This window comes from Dysidea avara, chromosome 7 (genome assembly GCF_963678975.1).
Source record: "Dysidea avara chromosome 7, odDysAvar1.4, whole genome shotgun sequence".
Lineage (NCBI taxonomy): Eukaryota > Metazoa > Porifera > Demospongiae > Dictyoceratida > Dysideidae > Dysidea > Dysidea avara.
Window position 1 is genome coordinate 750,220 of NC_089278.1, and position 18,752 is coordinate 768,971.

The 18,752-nt window shown below is 36.8% G+C and overlaps 1 protein-coding gene across 1 annotated transcript; it reads left to right on the top strand.

The window, feature by feature from the left end:
- Positions 1 to 52: 52 nt before the first annotated feature.
- LOC136261587 (uncharacterized) lies at positions 53 to 18,581 on the top strand. The gene is made up of 17 exons (XM_066055614.1): positions 53 to 251; positions 432 to 758; positions 4,389 to 4,543; positions 5,210 to 5,348; positions 5,409 to 5,687; positions 7,678 to 7,977; positions 8,218 to 8,365; positions 8,412 to 8,751; positions 9,863 to 10,001; positions 11,801 to 11,967; positions 12,033 to 12,171; positions 16,911 to 17,077; positions 17,142 to 17,274; positions 17,328 to 17,360; positions 17,423 to 17,519; positions 17,972 to 18,002; positions 18,055 to 18,581. Exons 1-17 carry the CDS (start codon positions 98 to 100, stop codon positions 18,433 to 18,435), a joined length of 3,129 nt encoding a protein of 1,042 aa, XP_065911686.1. The 5' UTR covers positions 53 to 97; the 3' UTR covers positions 18,436 to 18,581.
- The last annotated feature ends 171 nt before the right edge of the window (positions 18,582 to 18,752 follow it).

An 18,752-nucleotide genomic window follows, 5' to 3' on the forward strand; every position in this document is an offset into this window, starting at 1 on the left:
CGTCAACTATGCGCAATGCGGGTGATCAATAGATGACCAAGAACCGATTATCTCTGGCATTCAGTTGTGCGTCGTGTGTGATCCACTCCAAGGAAGAATGAGTATTTTACCGACATTTCAGAGCCAATGGGATACGTGCATGAGCCGGCCCAGTCAGATTCTAGTAGTTCTGATGCTCACTACCTGTTTACATAGATGTCTTGCTGTAATAGTATTCCGCGAGATTGCCTCACAACTGGATCCAACCACAGGTGATTTCTATTAACAAAAGTAGTGTGATTTATATAGCTGTATAGCTAGCTAGTTAGCTAACTGTGGCTATATACTAGCTGGGATAACTATAGTTAGCTGATACTAGCTGGCTGATTATTAATGTTCTATTGTAGTAGTCTTTATATTTTATTCTTAATTGTTGTTTTTATTCCATACAGATAGCTATGGGGTCCATCCACATCCGGTATATTTTCAGGATCAACCAATGCAAGACACAACATATTTTAACAACAGTACAGTTAGATTAGAATGCGACACAACTTGTAAACAAGACTGTGATATCAGAATACGGTATAACCAATCTAGCTATCTGGTACACGGTAATCTGTACAAGATCCCAATGAGATTTGAAATCCTGAATTCTGCAGGAAAACAGACACTGGAAATCACTAATGCTAATATAAACAGCAGTGGATCATATCAGTGTGTAATGAAGGTTTGGAGAGGATATATTGTTGGCAAAGAAATTCATCTAAAAATGACAGGTAATGTTTCCCAGGTCAATTTCCATTTCACTGTAGTACAGGGGCGTAGCAAAGCAAAAAACTATAGGTACTATTGGTAACTAAAGCAGTGGTGGAGGAGGTGTAGCTACCTGTGGGTACATGCACAGTGTGAGAAGCGCACTCAGAGCATTGCTCTCCTTCTAGGGGGGTCTGGGGGCATGCACCCCCCCCCCCCCCCCCCCAGGGAAATTTTGAAAAATAGGTGCTATGGGATTGACAATTTTAGCCAATAATCATAATCACAGTGATGCTAGATAAGTAATCGTCTTATAGCAACCTTGTATACCATGTTAATGACGTGTAGGACTGATGACATCACAAAACACAATTAATAAGGTGCTGTTACTTGAACTAATTTCATGTTGTTAAATATACCCCCCCAGAAGTGATAAATTACTTGTATGCGGGATGAATTAATCATACGTCTTCCCCTTGAGTATTAGCTACATTCTGCGTTAGTCGTTCACAGATCCGTAGTCTTCTGGGAAGTGGGACTGCTCTGATTCAGCTTCCTCCATCAAAGGTTCGTTATTAGGGCTAGAGCCACCGCATGAGGGCTAGAACAAAGCTACCTCTGCTAGAATCGCTCTGGGAACTGTTACTGTTAGAAGCTCCTTCACTAACTGGACTCCGAAATAGGTCTACCACGACTACGAATTAATTCTGACAGAATTTTCTGGTAGTGAGACTGAGACATAAGTTAACTCTCTGCAGCTGCACATGCAGTTTTTTAATTATTTTCTGGCAGGTTATATAGAGCCGGTACCGGTTACACTGTTTTGCCGGCTATTTTGCCGGCAGTGGAGGGTATAATACTTAGAATGTTACGTGCATTAAAAAAAAACTTGTACAAAAAACCTAAGAAAGCGAAAAAAAAAGTTGTCTAAGCAAGGGTTCGAACCCGGGCATCCGTAGAGTAGTGGTGGTAGTTATGAGACACTTAACTTCAAAGCATTGCTATTACCTTAAACTGTAACCCTGGTATTTCACAATACTAATAGGGAAAGGTATGCCCATAAACTATATTATCCTAAAATTTCAAAAATTTTCATAACATTTGGTGGTCTGCTTAATCATTTTTCTGGAACACTGTAGGTGTGTGTATTATGAGACATATGGGGGTATTATGAGATGCTGTGCTTACAAGTTGACTATTTCGTATTTGATTATGGTAAATTTCATATGTAAGAGGTAGCAGGGACACTGTAGACAGTCAAAGTAGATTAGTTGACTTAGTACATGCACTTCACATCTTCGTACTCTTTACTGCATAGTGCATGAGTGGTACAAAGACAATCATTGACAGTCCTCCATTATGATATAGCAAATTTTAGGAGCTATATTTTTCCCAAATTAGTATTGTGGTTGACTTATAATCACTATTTGTGATGATCTGAATAGGTACTATCTCTTTACTTCTGAATCTGCAGGATTTAACTCACTACACTTGTTTTAAGCTATGTGACCCATATTACCCCCTGTCCCATAATACCAGCCTCTACTCTACTCATAAGGAATGTTTGTAACGATTATACCACCGGTGCTGCAGCTAGTCATATTATTTAGTTTCTACGTTATAAACATCCGACTGAAGTGACTTCTATATATAACAAGAGTGAAGAAGAAACCAAAGCTAAACCCTAGCCTACCCCTAACGCTAAGGAACTACTTTTCGCATCCCCTAAAGTTGAATGCTCGGGGAAACCTACTAGACGCGTGCCCTAAAGTTGAATGCTCGGGGCAACCTACTAGTGCCGGCACAATAGCCGTTAGTGTTTGCAAACCGGTACCGGCTAAATATACACTTCGTATTTTCTAACACGAATCACACGTGAGGTGTACGTAGCTTATTATCACTTTAAGCGCCTCTAATATTATTTCAAATAAACCAGGACCAACATTTTAATCGGTGAGAAAGGAACATAGCTTGCTGCAAACTGGAGGGCCCTGGCCTGTTCTATCTATCCATGGCCACAGACTAGGGGGGCCCTGGCCCCTGTGGCCCCCCCTGTTCCTACGCCCATGTAGTATATGGGGGATAAGCATAACTGAGACCAAATCCTGACATGAATGAGTTGCATAAATTATATATTACCAAATACCTGCATGCTTAAAGCTAAATTGCCCACTTATTTTGATTGTTATTTCTGGTAAGCTAATCAGCAAACCAACCAGTCACAAGAAATGCAGGGTAGTAGAACTACCAGAAATATGATTAAACTAACTTTTGAAGTGTATTCCTTTTCCAGTGGTGTCTCTCACATGGCCGGCTCATCACACATTGTCAATCCAGCATCTTATGTAGCACAATCAGTGGTCCCCAATTTTGACTAAGTATCTCACAATGCAATACATATTATACTACAAGCTAACAGTTTGGTATTCAATGTTGCTCTACTGAGCACACTATATGATTCAAATGAACAAACATTTGGAGGGGGGGAATTTGGGATCATTTGCCCAGTTCACTGAAAATTACACCATGCCAAAATTTTCCTCCAATTTATACTATGAAAACTTCAAAAGGCAAAACTAAAGTGATTATTCCTGTGTAGCAGGTCAAAAAATCTGTATTGCAATACAAATATTGCAATGATATAACTATTATATGTAAATGAAATAATCATGATAACATTAGCACACACACACACAGTATACTCATGCAACAAACACAGAAGAGATCAAATGTATGTAACTATGTATGTACATATGCACGTACTATCCTCCCCAATTTTCCCACCAAAGTTTCTTTTGCGGTTGCCATACGTAAGTATTAATCCCTAATTTTTCCTTGCATGCACTTGTGGACATATTGTTGTCTCTTCACTGAGTCTGCACTAACCTTTGCTAGCTAGTTGGTGTACTTTTATGATTCTATATTTTTTAGTGTCAGACACATCGGTGTTGACATTTCATAGGATATAAGTATTGGCTGTGTAGGTACAATAAAGGATATGGACAGTTTGTTATAGATGCCTATATATACACTCTGTAACATCTTTTTCCTTTTGGTTTGTAAGAAAATAATTCACAGCCTAGTTGAAATCATTGCAATAAAAAGTGGAAAAACGATAGCCTGGTGAAGTCACATTAAACCCCTTTGCCATGACGGGTGAATCCGCTATATTTATCTAAAATAAATTAGCACCTCAGATTTAGTTTATACTACTTGACTAGTTAGCATGTATGACAGCCAAAATTTTGTGAGCTAAGTAACAATAAAGTGCATGCATCCCCTAAAAAATTAAATATTTGTGCAATGAGCCGCTGGACAGACGTTGCTACTAGTTAATGTGCTATGGAAAGATCTTTGTTAACAAGTGGATGGTTTATTATTTATACTATTAACACTAATCACATTACAGTGACAAAATTGTTTGAAATGTAAACTATTAAAATCAATGTAATAGTGTGAACAATTTTAGTCTCTACATATATTGCCTCTGTAATGTCTAGGCTGGGTGGTAGTGTAATAATGTATATCATAATTATGGTATTCACACTAATACTACCATCTCTCTAGAATAGCAGCTATATAGCTAGCATGATCTTACTTGTCATTTTAGTGTGAGTCATTTTAGTGTGAGTCATTTACCCCATATGGTTTAGCTCCTGGACCCACTCTACAAGAAATCAAATTACTGTCAATGGGAGACAGTGTGTTCCTACCATGCTATGTGAATACACCAAACAGCATCTATCCTGTACCAGATCATGTTGAGTGGTGGAGAGATGGGACATTGTGTAGTTCATTATTGTGTGAGGTAGGTCAATGTCATTTCATGTAGTCAGCAGCTGTTCCTTTGCAAGTTGTGTTTATGGCACTTAGGGTACATGGCAATTTGTCAACTATGTTTTGTGAATTAGGTTATAGTAAACAGTGCATAACAAAAGTCGCCAGCTGCAGCTTTTGTCATTAAGTAATGTATTGTAGCACAGCTGTATTGGGTTGGTTATATATGTATACACAATACAACAACTCAATTCCTGCACACTTCCCACATCATCACTGCCACTTTACAGAGCACAGCAGGCATTTTGAGTTACTAAAAATTGACAGATACACTTATGTGCAGTGCTGGGAACTATATCTAAACTTTGGGGCCAGTTGGTTATAGGAAGTTTAGTATTGCATTAGTAAGGTACATGTATAAGGATCATTTAGAGAGATGGATCCAGCACTAGAGCTCTTGTAGTAAGTCAGAAAGTACTTATGGTCTGCTTGTGTATAGCTACAAGTGTAAAAATGTGGCAGAGGCTAGTCAGTTACGGTGTATGCATAAGTTTCTACCATCTTGTCACATATCAACATTAGTGATACCAACGGTGTTATTGGTGTTACCAACATCACCAAATATTTGAGATGATTGGAATTTTACGTGTCTCTCTGGTATATACCACAATATTTATTGCACGCCTTCTTTCTCTAGGATGATATATTGATAAATAATGATGGTATTCTACTGACTAATGTCACCACTAACATGTCACTTCAATGTGTTGTCTACTGGACCAATCCATTACATCATCACATAGCCTCCCACTATCAACTGATTATCAATCAACAAGGTGTTTAGTGTTTGTAATTAAGTGCTTAACAGTTAATGTATTACATTATTATCATTGCAGATACTAATAATTCTTGTCATGTTAAAGTTTATCCAGAAATATCAACAGTCTTAATTGGGAATAGTGTTTATTTTGTGTGTGTAGCAAGTGGATGTGGAATTAATTACAACATCAGCTGGTCAAATGGTTCCTCTTCACTCAACCAGTTCTCAGTACATAATCATACACTACACATTCCCACTGTTCAGTTGAGTGATTCAGGAAAATATCACTGCATCGTGATAAGGAGTGAGCTGTGGATGGCTCAATACAATGCATCAGGGATCCTGCAAGTTACTGGTATGATGATGAACATGTAGTCACTGTTGTGTATGGTTAGCAAAGATGTTTGTTGGTTCTTGTTTTAAGATTTCCTCACTGATAATTAAAGAGTTACTAGCTACTTTCTACAAGGGATAAGTTTAGTTATCACTTCCAGAGTGTTACTAAATTTTAACTTTAAACCTATGACAAGTCTTATCAATTCATTGTTAGAAGAGGCTTTCAATAATTCCTATACAATGACAGATGTACGAGTGGTCTGCTCCTTCCACTTTCAAGTTATGTACACACAAACTGATGTTTGCATGGTATAAAGCATGTACTTGTGGAGAAGTTATATTGCGGAGTACTCTAATAGTGTAAACATTGCAGTACTGTGTGTTTAAAGTTGAGTTAGTTACTACTTAACAACACTGACTGGTCTATACATTTTATTTATACCACTCAAGACCCAATAATGATATTTTTATATCTCACTGTACAACTGAGTGTGCTAAAAGTGGAGGTGTATTGGATACACTCATAGATACAATAAACACTTGTTACAGGTATCCGTGTTTCACCTGATGTAATGTTTCACCTCTTTGTACTATGGAATATGGTTTAGTATCAAGCAGAAAAAATGTGCCATATCATTGTACAAATAATTGGAGTGCATAACAGAAGGAATTACGGGTAACCATACCTAATTTCAAAAAAAAATGGTTTGTTGTTTTGTCTGGACAATGCATGTACTAGAAGGAAACCAAAACACAAAGTGAAAACATACCAAAGAGTGACAGTGGACTATAGCGTCATAAAACACTTCTACAGCTTGTAATAGCCCAAAAATGGCCTAACATAAACTTCACTAGTTATCTAGGGGTGTTCCAATGCAACTGTAAACTTAGTTATGGATGATACAGCCTGATAAAACTCCAGTTTAATGAAGTAATCTACCATGTTCGGAAGTAGAGAAGGTGAAACACAGATAACTTCAAAGTGATTTTAACACCCACTGTATGGTTTCTATCATGTGCACAACTTCTATTTCCAATCCCAGTAAGCACTGTTATATCTAGGACCATCCTGGATGTGCCCTCCCCTTGCCAGTTCCTAGGTCTATCCTTATTATAGCTTTAAAATTAAATGATTTGTTTTAAGTATGGTGGGTCTGAAGTGGCTTCATGTAGAGATGGTGCTGTCTTATTTTTGGGTGAAATGAGGTTTACACAGTGTGTCAATTAATTAGTATTTGTCATCAACAAGTCAACTATTGTTAGGCAAACAGGCAGTGAAAGTAATAAAGAAATATTGCAGAATAATCAGATGGACTCATGGAGTAGTTGGCACCACTGAAACACTGAAGCATGAGATACTCTAATAGAGCAGTCACTCGCTCTAATAAAGCAGTTGACTTCTAGTCCATAATTTTAACATAGCAGTCAAAGCAACACGATTACTGTTACAATAATTTTAAATGAGCTGTTAGCACTATTAAAATGCAACCTTTACAAGTACATCTACAGTAGACCCTCAGTTATCCAACCAATTTATCTGCATCCTCGTTTATCCGAAACTGGAAAGGTTTTTCTATTAGAGTATTTCAATGGAGAACTCTGTATATAAATGTGTGGTCTTCAAACAATTCCCTTATCTGAACACTTTTATCATTTCCTGAGATTTTGGGGTAACTGAGGGTCTATTAAGAACATTTGGCAATTTAAACAGTACAAATCTTTCTTGCAGCATCTCAACCATCAATCTTGGAGTACATTTCATGCCACAGCACCCAATAAACTGCTTCCATGCTCTTGGTGCCATTTTATATTTTTCAATGGTTGTATGCAGCATTTATTGTAGCAGTGAATCACTGTGCTTTAAAGAATGCCATTTACACATGCTGTGGTTGCAGATATCATTTTTACAAATAATGTGAAAGTGTTGTAGTGGTGGTGGCTATGCTGCAGTTAGTAACATGGCACACTGAGTTATATCTAACAACTAATGTACTTGTTTATTCATTTAGAACCACCTCACATTACCAATATCACTAGTGATGTATTAATTGATATTAATAACACATCAACAATAAATGACATCATCCTAAAATGTGTGTTCACTGGTAACCCTACACCATCAGCCTATTGGAGAATGGAGAGGAGAAATGAATTGATCAACCTCACCCACAATACTACCATTATAGGGAACACTGTCATTCTTACTCTCACCATAACAGATAATCTAGTATGTTACTTTGGATCATACCAGTGTATTGCTGTCAGTGAAGCTGGCTACATCAGTCGAACAACACGAATTTTACCAAAAGGTATAAATATGTCTTTACAAAACTTTTACATATATCAGGCATGACGATAACTATATGTTCAGAGGGTCATAGGCCCAGTGAAGATATTAGCAAACATTGTGAATTGATTCAATAGGCCCAGTGTGGGTGTAGAATATTAATTAATTGAATATTAATTAATTAGTATGGATACCAAATTAGACAAAGTAATGTGTTATTCAACTATTCTACATAATAACTGTGTATAACTTTCATGTTTAGGGTGGACAAATAGCCCTAAAAATGTCAGAATAAAATTTGATAACAATGATCTTGGAGGGTTTAGTGTAAATGTCACCTGGGACCCACCTGACTATGATGGGGGAGTACCTATACAACAATACAAGTTAACATTGTATGATGTGAACAAGTAAGGACAATTTAGAGTAGTATGAGTGTATCCCTGTCTGCTACAGCAAAATCAATGTCATACTGGAAGACTCTCTTAACACAGAATTTTATTTATGGAATAACTTCAGTCAGCATTTTAATACAGACAATTTTGAAATTCAGATTAGTGTTCTAGTATGTGGAGAATATAAAGAAGAGAGGAGTCCTGCTGCAAAAACTATAGTTACTCATCTAGAATTACATAAGCAGTTAACTGCATCACGTCTGAAGATCAATTTGACAGTAAACTGTAAAGGTGTTGATGTTATTGCTAGCTGGAGAGTCATGAATGTGCAAAGAGTTGACGACATTGATGGCTACTGTGTACAGTACCAGTGTGACACACAAGAATACCACAGCCAAACAGTTAGTGATGTACAACATACATGCATACATTTGTTGCAGTAACTTCAACATGTCATTCTAATAGTGCATTTTACAGTCTGTTGAGTTTAAAATCTATGCCACAACAGCTTAGCTATTAGGGATGTGCGATAATGGGTTTTTTATTATTGCGATAATGTGCCTCATTATCATGATTATCACAATACTTGACTACACATGTAAATACTGTAAATTGTCTCTAATAAATTATCACTGTGTCACTTATTATGCAGTTGTGCTTGCTTTATAGCTATATCTGGAAACCAGTATCATGACAAAAAATAAAAAGTGTTCATTAGAATTATACCTGGAATTATAGCATTTTTTTTTCATTTCAAGTTGGCCATACGTAGTTTACAGAAGCATCCGGAAATTTCCTATTATCACGATTATGCGATAATGAAAATTTTCACGATAACAATAATGACTTTTCACAATAATTGATTATTCACGATTATCGCACAGCACTACTAGCTATGATATAATGGTGTGGCTTTAGGGTAAAAAATCAGTAAAACCAAAAGTGGCAGCCAAAAAAAATTGTAATGTGTTAATACATTTTGCAGTAACATTGATTGCCATGTCATTATTAAAATTGATTGACATTGACATTATTGCAGTCATTTCTACACTGCATGTCCTATGCAGTGTCATTGTGTCCTCTCAGTCTGTGTTTGCTGTGCTCACTGTATGCTCTGCTGTGTGTCCATTTTGTCCTGTGTATCCACTGTGTCCTGTGTGTCCACTGTGTTCACTGTGCATGTCCTGTGTGTCTACTACATCCCGTGTGTCCACTGTACCCTTTGTGTGTGTGTCCTCTGTGTCCTGTTTCCACTGTGCCCTGTGTATCCACTGTGCCCTGTTATCCACTGTGCCCTGTGTGTTCACTGTGTGTATTATCTGTATCTACACAAGACCGTGAACTTACAGTGGTATAATTAATATTTATTGTTGTGACACATTTACTATTCAGGTTCATATAGCTACAACTTTTCAATACTTTCTTTACTGCTGTGTGATTTTCATTTACTTCATTGTTTATACCAAGAGCCCATAAGTGCCACAACATATCTTACTTTTTGTTTGTGTACAGTGTGAATTGGGGAGTTCCATAAATTACACTAACATTACTGGAGTTCTAACTAACACCACTTGTTGGTTTATGGTGACAGTTAAGAGTACAACAGAAATAGACAGTAACAATGTGTCATGTTACAGATATCCCCCACCAGGTAAATTAACTATGTGATTGTATTCAGCTACTTGTGTGTTTAAAAATTAATAAAATATGATCTAGCAATAAAAACTAGTAAGACAAGATTATATGAATGACAGTATTACAATACAGCTAGCTGTGTAGGAAAACCTTTACATTGGCATTGTCATATGCAGCAATCTTTAATGCTAAAGTAGGGATTTTCCCACAGAACTGCTATGTTGTAATACCATCATCTCACTAGTTTTTATTATTTGGATCCCTACTTTGTTATTGTAATTGTAATATGCTACTTTTTGTTGTAGCATATAGACATGTGACTGTTCTATTAGAATATCAAACATGGCTGTTGTATTAGGGTGACTGCTTTATTAGAGTATCTAGAGTAGGAATTGTGGTATGTAATTGGCATGATGCATTGTTTTTCACTATACTACCAATAATGTGTATTTATGATCAATCACTATAAGTACAGCCAGATCGTTAGGACTTAATCTAGGCTGAAACCAGTTTAGACTATCATCATTTAGAGTAAGCCACCAATTTTTAACATCAGACTGGATGTAATATTTCTTTAAACCTACACAGAAAATTCCTACTCTTTCTCTTGCATGTAGACCTGCAGCTATCTTTGTCTAGCAGCAGGAGCTGCAAAAGTGATGTTCTCAATTATCAGACAAAAAAATCATGATCAATCAAGTGGCACTGCTCATAATGCTTGAAGCTGATAAAGTCTTTCTGTGCTCAATATGAAAAAGCAACTCCATACTCTCCAAATATATGCAGAAATTTGGCATCATTCTTATTGGCTGTGAATTACAAAGCTCCAAAATCACTTCTGTCATGCAACCTTAAATTTAGTCACTAATCAGTCTCAGAGAGATCTTACTTACTTTTCCATGGTGATGTGTGAGGGAAAGTTCCCTCTGAAATGTACGTGTTGTGTATGCATGTGTTAATTAAATGTCCTGGTGAAAAAATAGATAAATTTTAGTCTTGCAACCAAAGGTATGCAGGCCAAAAATTGGTTTTAATGATTTTTAAGACTCAATATTGGTGTGTATAAGGTTTCATTTAGTGCATTTGACATTAGATACATTAAGATTATTCCATTAAGGTACTTTTTACCATTCAGGAGTGGTTGTTAGAGGCAGCAGTTTGGCAGGTGTGCTTCATTACTACTAAATATATATAGTATTGTTCAATGCAATATTCACTCGTGTCATGTTATAAATGATCCCCACTACAAGTGGTCCATCTGGGTGATTTATAAGAGGTAGCTATCTCCTTGCCACAAGTGATCCCCTATATGATCTTCACTGAGCAATCATCAGAAGATTAGATGATTTAAGTGATAGAATTTTAAAATAGATCTCTATTATGTATTTGCATAATAGCTCTCGTTTACCAAAGGGAACAGAATGTAAAACTGAAATACTCTAATAGAGCAGTCAGATATTCTAATTGACTAGTTGGCTGTCACTGATTGTTCTGGCTTGCTATGATTTCTTGCTGTGTAACTGGTTCACTTGTTACCATACTGCTCTAAATTACCAGTAATGACAATAAGGGGGCCATACACAACATCACAAGTGATCCGGGAATCTTGTGAGACTACAAAATGGTCTGGTAGGACCATTATGGCAGGAGGACTGGGAGAGCCAGTCAGTTGTGACATGACTAATTGTGACATGACTAATTGATCATCTAATGATTGTTCTCATATAATACAACTTGTGAAAAATATTGTACACATCATAATAAATTGATAAATATCTCAGTCCTTTATATGGCATTGTTCTTCCCATACACTAGATAATGGTACAAGATTGAATCTAACAGTTAACCTAACAATAAACTGTGAAGAGAATATAACTGTTGCTAATTGGGAGCTTGACAATAGAGAGAGTTCTGATGAGATCGATGGATACTACCTGCAATACTGGTGTAACACAACTGTGACAGCTGAAAAACATCAGATGGTTAGCTAGCACACAATTTGTGTTGTTACCAAAGTACTCACTTTTGTTAATAATATCATTACTAGTATCATCTTGATAATGTCACAAATCACAAATCTATGACTGGCATACCAACTAACACCACTTGTTGGTTTATGGTGACAGTTAAGAGTACAACAGAAATAGACAGTAACAATGTGTCATGTTACAGATATTCCCCACCAGGTAAATAACTGCATGTATGTGCAGCTATACAACATTTGCTCATATTATGTACCATATTCACAATGTATTGTCATGTTACATAGTCCCCAGCTGGGAAATTTATCACAGATAGTTACGATCCCATTGCCACAAGTGATTCTCCTATAATCTTCACTGAGCATTTATCAGAAGATTAGATGAAGTAGGATATCAACTATCCATATGCATAATAGTCAGGATTCTAAGCCTTTAGGGGTGTGTGTACACTTTCGGATAAAAGCATGAAACTTGACAGATAGTTTGTGTGCATCATAAAGATACTTGTTTAAAGGGGGAGCCACCTCATATTTAATGTTTGGTGACCTTTATATCCAATTAATACTGAAGATTGCTCTCTCGCACATGGTTTGAAATCCACAAACTTGGTCCAATGCCATTTTATATGGCAGTTGTGATGTTAAAAATGAACTTAGACAAGAGTCCCAATTGAAGCAAAGTGCAGCACTTAGGAGGATTGGGGACCCCCTACACTATACTATGGTTCTACCACTATGCTACACCACAACTATCATTATACCAGGCCTGTAGCCAGGGATTTTGAAAGGGGGGTTCTTTTTGACCAAAAGTGGACCTTTACTTGCATGATGATTAATAAAGGTACTGATTTAGGGGGGTCTGGGGGCATGCCCCCCCAGAAAATTTTTGAAAATTGGAGTCTGGAGATTGAAACTGGTGGCATTTTCTGACTATTTTCTATAAATAACTTATACTGCATATGGCTAACTATATTACAATATATAGTCATAAAGGAGTAGTTATAGCCACAATGCGTACTTCAAATTTCATAGAAATAATAATTAGCAGGGCCGTAGCCAGACTTTTATCTGGGTAGGCTCTTTTAGAAGAAAAGTAGACCTTTTTATATGACATGTTTCAGATTATATTATGGTGTGTGCACCCAGCATGCTGAAACTAGGGGGTCTGGGAGCATGCCTCTCCAGGAAATTTTTTGAAAATAGGTACTAAAAGGTTGAATTTAGTGGAATTTCAGTCAATAAATAACAATTTTTTGGTAAGCTGAAGACCAGCTGTATGGATGATATCTGGAAAAATATCTCTATACTGCTACTGTATACCATCTGCACATACATGCATGTATCTAAATATAATATATTGGAATGTCACAGTGAATAAGAATGGGAAAGATTGAGCACTCTGCCATGATCAACAGGGGCAGTGGAGCAGAACAAAGGGTGTCTTAAACAATGAAATTTACACATTGCATGGAGTTGAAGTATGGGTGCTATTCGTGGGCTCTGTATGGAGAGGCTTTTCTACCAAAATCGGCTTACATTTTAATGAAAGCTCGGTTTAGACAATCTACATGTAAATTAAGTAGCTTTTAAAAGAAAATGTAATCGTGACTGTTCTATTAGAGTGGTTGTTCTATTAGAGTGGTTGACTGCTCTATTGGAGTATCTCGATCTTGCATTGCATATAATACAAGCACTTAATTTAGCTTCTTATTAGTGCTATCTAGTAAACTGTAGCTAATGGACTTTTGCTCCTGAAAATTTGGACTTGTATACTAAAATTGTGGATCTTTTTGGTTAAATTATGGACCTTTATGCTAAAATTGTGGACCTTTTTACTGAAATTGTGGACCTTTTTTCCAAGAGGGCGGTTCTTCAGAACCCCCCGAACCCCCCCTGGCTATGGGCCTGTATACCCAACTCCCTTAAGTTGCACCTTATAAATGTGAACCAATAAGAACATGATAATATCTTTCACTGTCTGTATAAGGTGATTTTTTGGTGAGTTTGAGGTGAGCTAAGGTTGGCCTGGCCTCTATCTTGCCTCAAACTCACCAAAAACTTACCTTCATACAACTAGTGTGTTAGAGTTATGATGGATGATTGTCATATGAATAATATTCATACAACATTGCCATATGAATAGCCACTCCAGCAAACCAATGCTTTTGCACTAAATATAAGTTGGCTTTTACAAATGTCCATATATAGCTTACTCTGTTCCAAAGTTACAGCAACTTTTACAAGCAACTCATTCAATTTACAAAAGAAGGTTTGCTTATTCAATTATTACAGTTTATCACCTCAATTGGGCATGAGCATACGAGACAGACCCATGAGCTATCAAAGAGTGTATATGGGGAGGGGTTGGGGTAACCACCTGTGCAGTATATACATCTTGGCATTGCAGAGTCATACTGAAACCAGTTTCAATAATTCTGTGTGTAGGCTAAAATCATAACAACATTTTTGTTACAAATGACACATTGAAGGGAAAGGAAGATTTTTGCATGGCATCCCTATAATTGATTGATCCACATAAAGGTCAAGATATAGTTATGTTGACAGTTTGGGATGCACATGTACGTATCCATAAAATCACATTAGGAAGAGCATTACGTAGAACTGGTGTGCAATCATAGGAGTACAAGCATTTGATGAAATATTTCTTATGTTGTCAATAGCTGGTATATACATGGCATAATTGTTGGCATCAGTTGGTCTCTTTACTGAGAGATCTGATTATGCCATTTTTAGTCCAGCCATACAATGATACTGTTCTATAATCACAATACTATGTACATATATAAAGAATTTTGCGTGGGAGGATCAAAGCAAAAAAGTGTTTTACATTTGCCATAAAGGAGCAAGTGTTCTATATTGGGCAGTTATAGAACACTTTAAATAGACCACAGTTCTATATCTATATTAGGTAGTTATAGAACTGCCAGGTCTATTTGTGTAGACTGATAGCCTACTTCGAGTGAGTAATCACTCATTCTGGTCAGTACAACCAATCAACCAAGCCAGTGTAGGCTGATAGCCTGGCTGTGCTGGCTGATCAGTCAACCCAACCAGTAAGAGCCAAACCACTGGATTTTATTTATAGACGCACTTGAAGATTTCGATGATGGTTTCTTCTGGTCAACAGCAGTGAACGTTCTTAGTACGTTTTGCTCACATAAATGGACGAGTCCTAGGAATATCACGGAAATATGCTTATTAATATACCACAATCAAAAACTTTATGTATTGAGAAGACGGACTAGCCGGACTCACAAAACGACTAATGAAGGCACAGCACAGTGCAACGCAGGATAAACACAGGCGCAATGCCTATTCTACCAATGATAGCACTCCTCCGTGAGTTTCTATTGTTTCGTGTGTCTTGTGTGTACCTCAAGTTGACAGTTCTCTATACCAGATAAAGCACTGCCTTTCGCTCGTGCTATACGGGAAATATAGCATTCAAAGAGTGGTCTCGAGACGAAATATAGCACTCGGCTTCGCCTCGTGCTATATTTGTCTCTCGCCCACTCTTTTCATGCTATATTTCCCGTATAGCACTCGTGGCAGTGCTTTATCTAATACATAAATATATATATATATATAGCTATATATCCATGTGTCAGCCAACTTTATGAGAATTGTGAATATGTCCCTATAATCAGAATTTCATGAACAAAAAGAACATGAAATTGCATTTTCACATAATTTAGTAAAAATTTTGTCTCTTGAAAACTTTTACCTAAATGGTAGACATTTAAATATTACATGATCGTGAATGTCTAGCTGTAGAGGAAGTCTGACACGCACACGTGAGCACATATGTTTTGTACAGGGAAGCTATTTTGTGGGGTTGTCAACGAAAACTATGCGCCGATCAAACCCTTTTCTTATGCTTAATTCAACGGTGCAATCAACCCCATTCAACTCCAGTGGTTCAGTTTTGATATACACAGCCTATTGGAGGAACTGTCATGTGATGAATAACTAACCGTACGAAATAAAGCCAAGCAGCAAGTTGGGAAGAGAAAACCAGTGAAAATCAACTGCACAAGTGTCTAAGTAGCTTTGGAGTTCACCAAATCTTGTCTATGGATTGATTTTCCGTGTATTTACCATTTGAAGAATGCAATTACTGCGAATTCTTTTCAACAGCGCTTAGTTTGTGTCGGACCTCCTCTGGTCCAGCTGCTGCACAAATCTGTATGAAACACCTGACCATACACAAATATGGAGAGGCAGACTAAGTGTAAGCTATAGACTATCTCTAAGCATCAATGTGTTCTTTAAAACTAAGTATTAATTTGGCATCAAGTTTGTGGATTTTGAATTATGTAGAGGAAAACTGTCCAGTTTTAAATTTAAAATTGATTATAAAGGTCACCAAAAATCAAATCTGAAATGCCAAAATGATCTTTAGCATACACTGGCCCAAGCTATGTGAACTTTTATCCAAAAAGGTCTTAGAACCCTAACTATAAGCTACTATTTACCAACACATCTATACCTTGGGAAATTTAGTACTGCAAAACTGAACTACTCCAATAGAGCAGTCAGATATTCTAATAGACCAGTCAACTCTAATAATGCAGTCATTGATTATTGGTTACATCCTTGCTATGGTTTCTTGCTGTTTAACTGGTTCACTTGCTACCATACTACTGTATTACACTATATAGCAGTAGATTACTAGTAAGGACCAATAAGGGGACCATACACAACATCACAAGCGATTCAGGAATCTATTTGTGAGACTACAAAATGGTCTGGTAGGACCATTTTAGCAGGAGGACTGGGAGGGCCAGTCAGTTATGACTTGATCAATTTATCATCTAATGATTGTTCTCATATAATACAACTTGTGAAAACTATTGTACACATCATAATAAATTGGTAAATGTCTCGCTTCCTTTATATGGCATTGTTCTTCCCATACACTAGATAATGGTACAAGATTGAATCTAACAGTTAACCTAACAATAAACTGTGAAGAGAATATAACTGTTGCTAATTGGGAGCTTGACAATAGGGAGAGTTCTGATGAGATCGATGGATACTACCTGCAATACTGGTGTAACACAACTGTGACAGCTGAAAAACATCAGATGGTTAGCTAGCACACAATTTGTGTTGTTACCAAAGTACTCACTTTTGTTAATATCATTACTATAGTATCATCTTGATAATGTCACAAATCACAAATCTATGACTGGCATACCAACTAACACCACTTGTTGGTTTATGGTGACAGTTAAGAGTACAACAGAAATAGACAGTAACAATGTGTCATGTTACAGATGGTCAAGTAAGTACAAATTGCTTGCTGATTCATGGTTGAGTGTGATTAAATTTGTATAGAATTTGATGATAAACCTTATGACGATAAATTATGTAAGATACACAATAAATATCAGCACTCCAACCTTCAATTCAAATATATGTAACAATTTCAGGGGTTATAATATGGCTGCCAGTATTGCTATTGTGTGTATTGTCACTGGGTGCACTAGGGATTCTACTGTATGTATATAACAGAAGGATTAAGGAAAGGTTAGCTTTGTGTATAGTGTATATACATGTACTAATATGGTAAGCAGTAGTGATAAGCAGTGCATATATATGCTCAAAAGTGCTTCCAGACCAAACCAAACCATGAGTCCCATATACGGTTCTTAATACACATGTCTGAAGTCAACCATCTGATTGGACATCTATTAAATGTATGGCACACGTATAGCTGTAGTGTTGTAGCACATTGATTTTCAACATAGCTAGCAGTCACTATTGATATGTGAGTACCCCATGTGCTCCAGTTGCAACACAGTGGGATATTAGATAGAAACTTTTATATAAATAGCTGAAAGATAAGGCAGTAACAATGTCAAGAACTGTTTGAATATAAAGCATAAGTTGTGAAGTAACTGAATGTTGTATAAGCATCATGTGTGGCTAAGTGCATAGTTTGTATTCAGTTACACTCAATATGTGCATCATTCCTTCAGAGATGATATTGTGTGTGAGACAACAAAAGAGGTAACCAACAAGCTCACCTTAACAGTGTACTGATACTGCTGTATACATATAGGTCATGATTACGACATACATTGATGATATCACTATTGATACTGTTAGTATTACAGAACAGATAGAGAATAATAATGATTGTGGCACTGTGACAAATTATGATCCAGAAAAGGATCCAATAGAGATGCTTGAGGAGATCACCTATACTGGCAAAGACTTCTGCCACACAATTTCACTATGTTCTACCACAGATAGCATGTTCAGTGTTAACAGCAGTGAAGAGTATAATGATGAGTGTATACCTCCTTATTATGGCTCTACTGGTGTGGGTGACTCTCATGCACAGAGTAGTTGTCAATGTGCTGACAGTGGTAACTCAATTGTTGACAATGATGACAGAAGTGAAGGATATTCAGTGTCAAGCCATAGTAGTGTAATATGACAGTAAAATGACAGTATATAGTTGTTTGTTAGCTTGTCTAATGCTGCATTGAAATCTAAACAACATTCATCTAGCTACATCTTAAGTTTTGTCTGTGTAGCTAAATACACTAACAATGCAGTTATAGCTGCATTACGATATGTTAAAAGACCTTGCCTCCCTCTGGATGAGGCTGATGTGATGTCATAGATATGATGTAATTCTCCTGGTTGCGTTCATCCACGTGCAGCACATGAATGAATGCAACGAGAAGAACCAAATCTTACATCAACATGAGCAGCCCTATAAGGAACCGAATTATCTTATAGGGTTACATG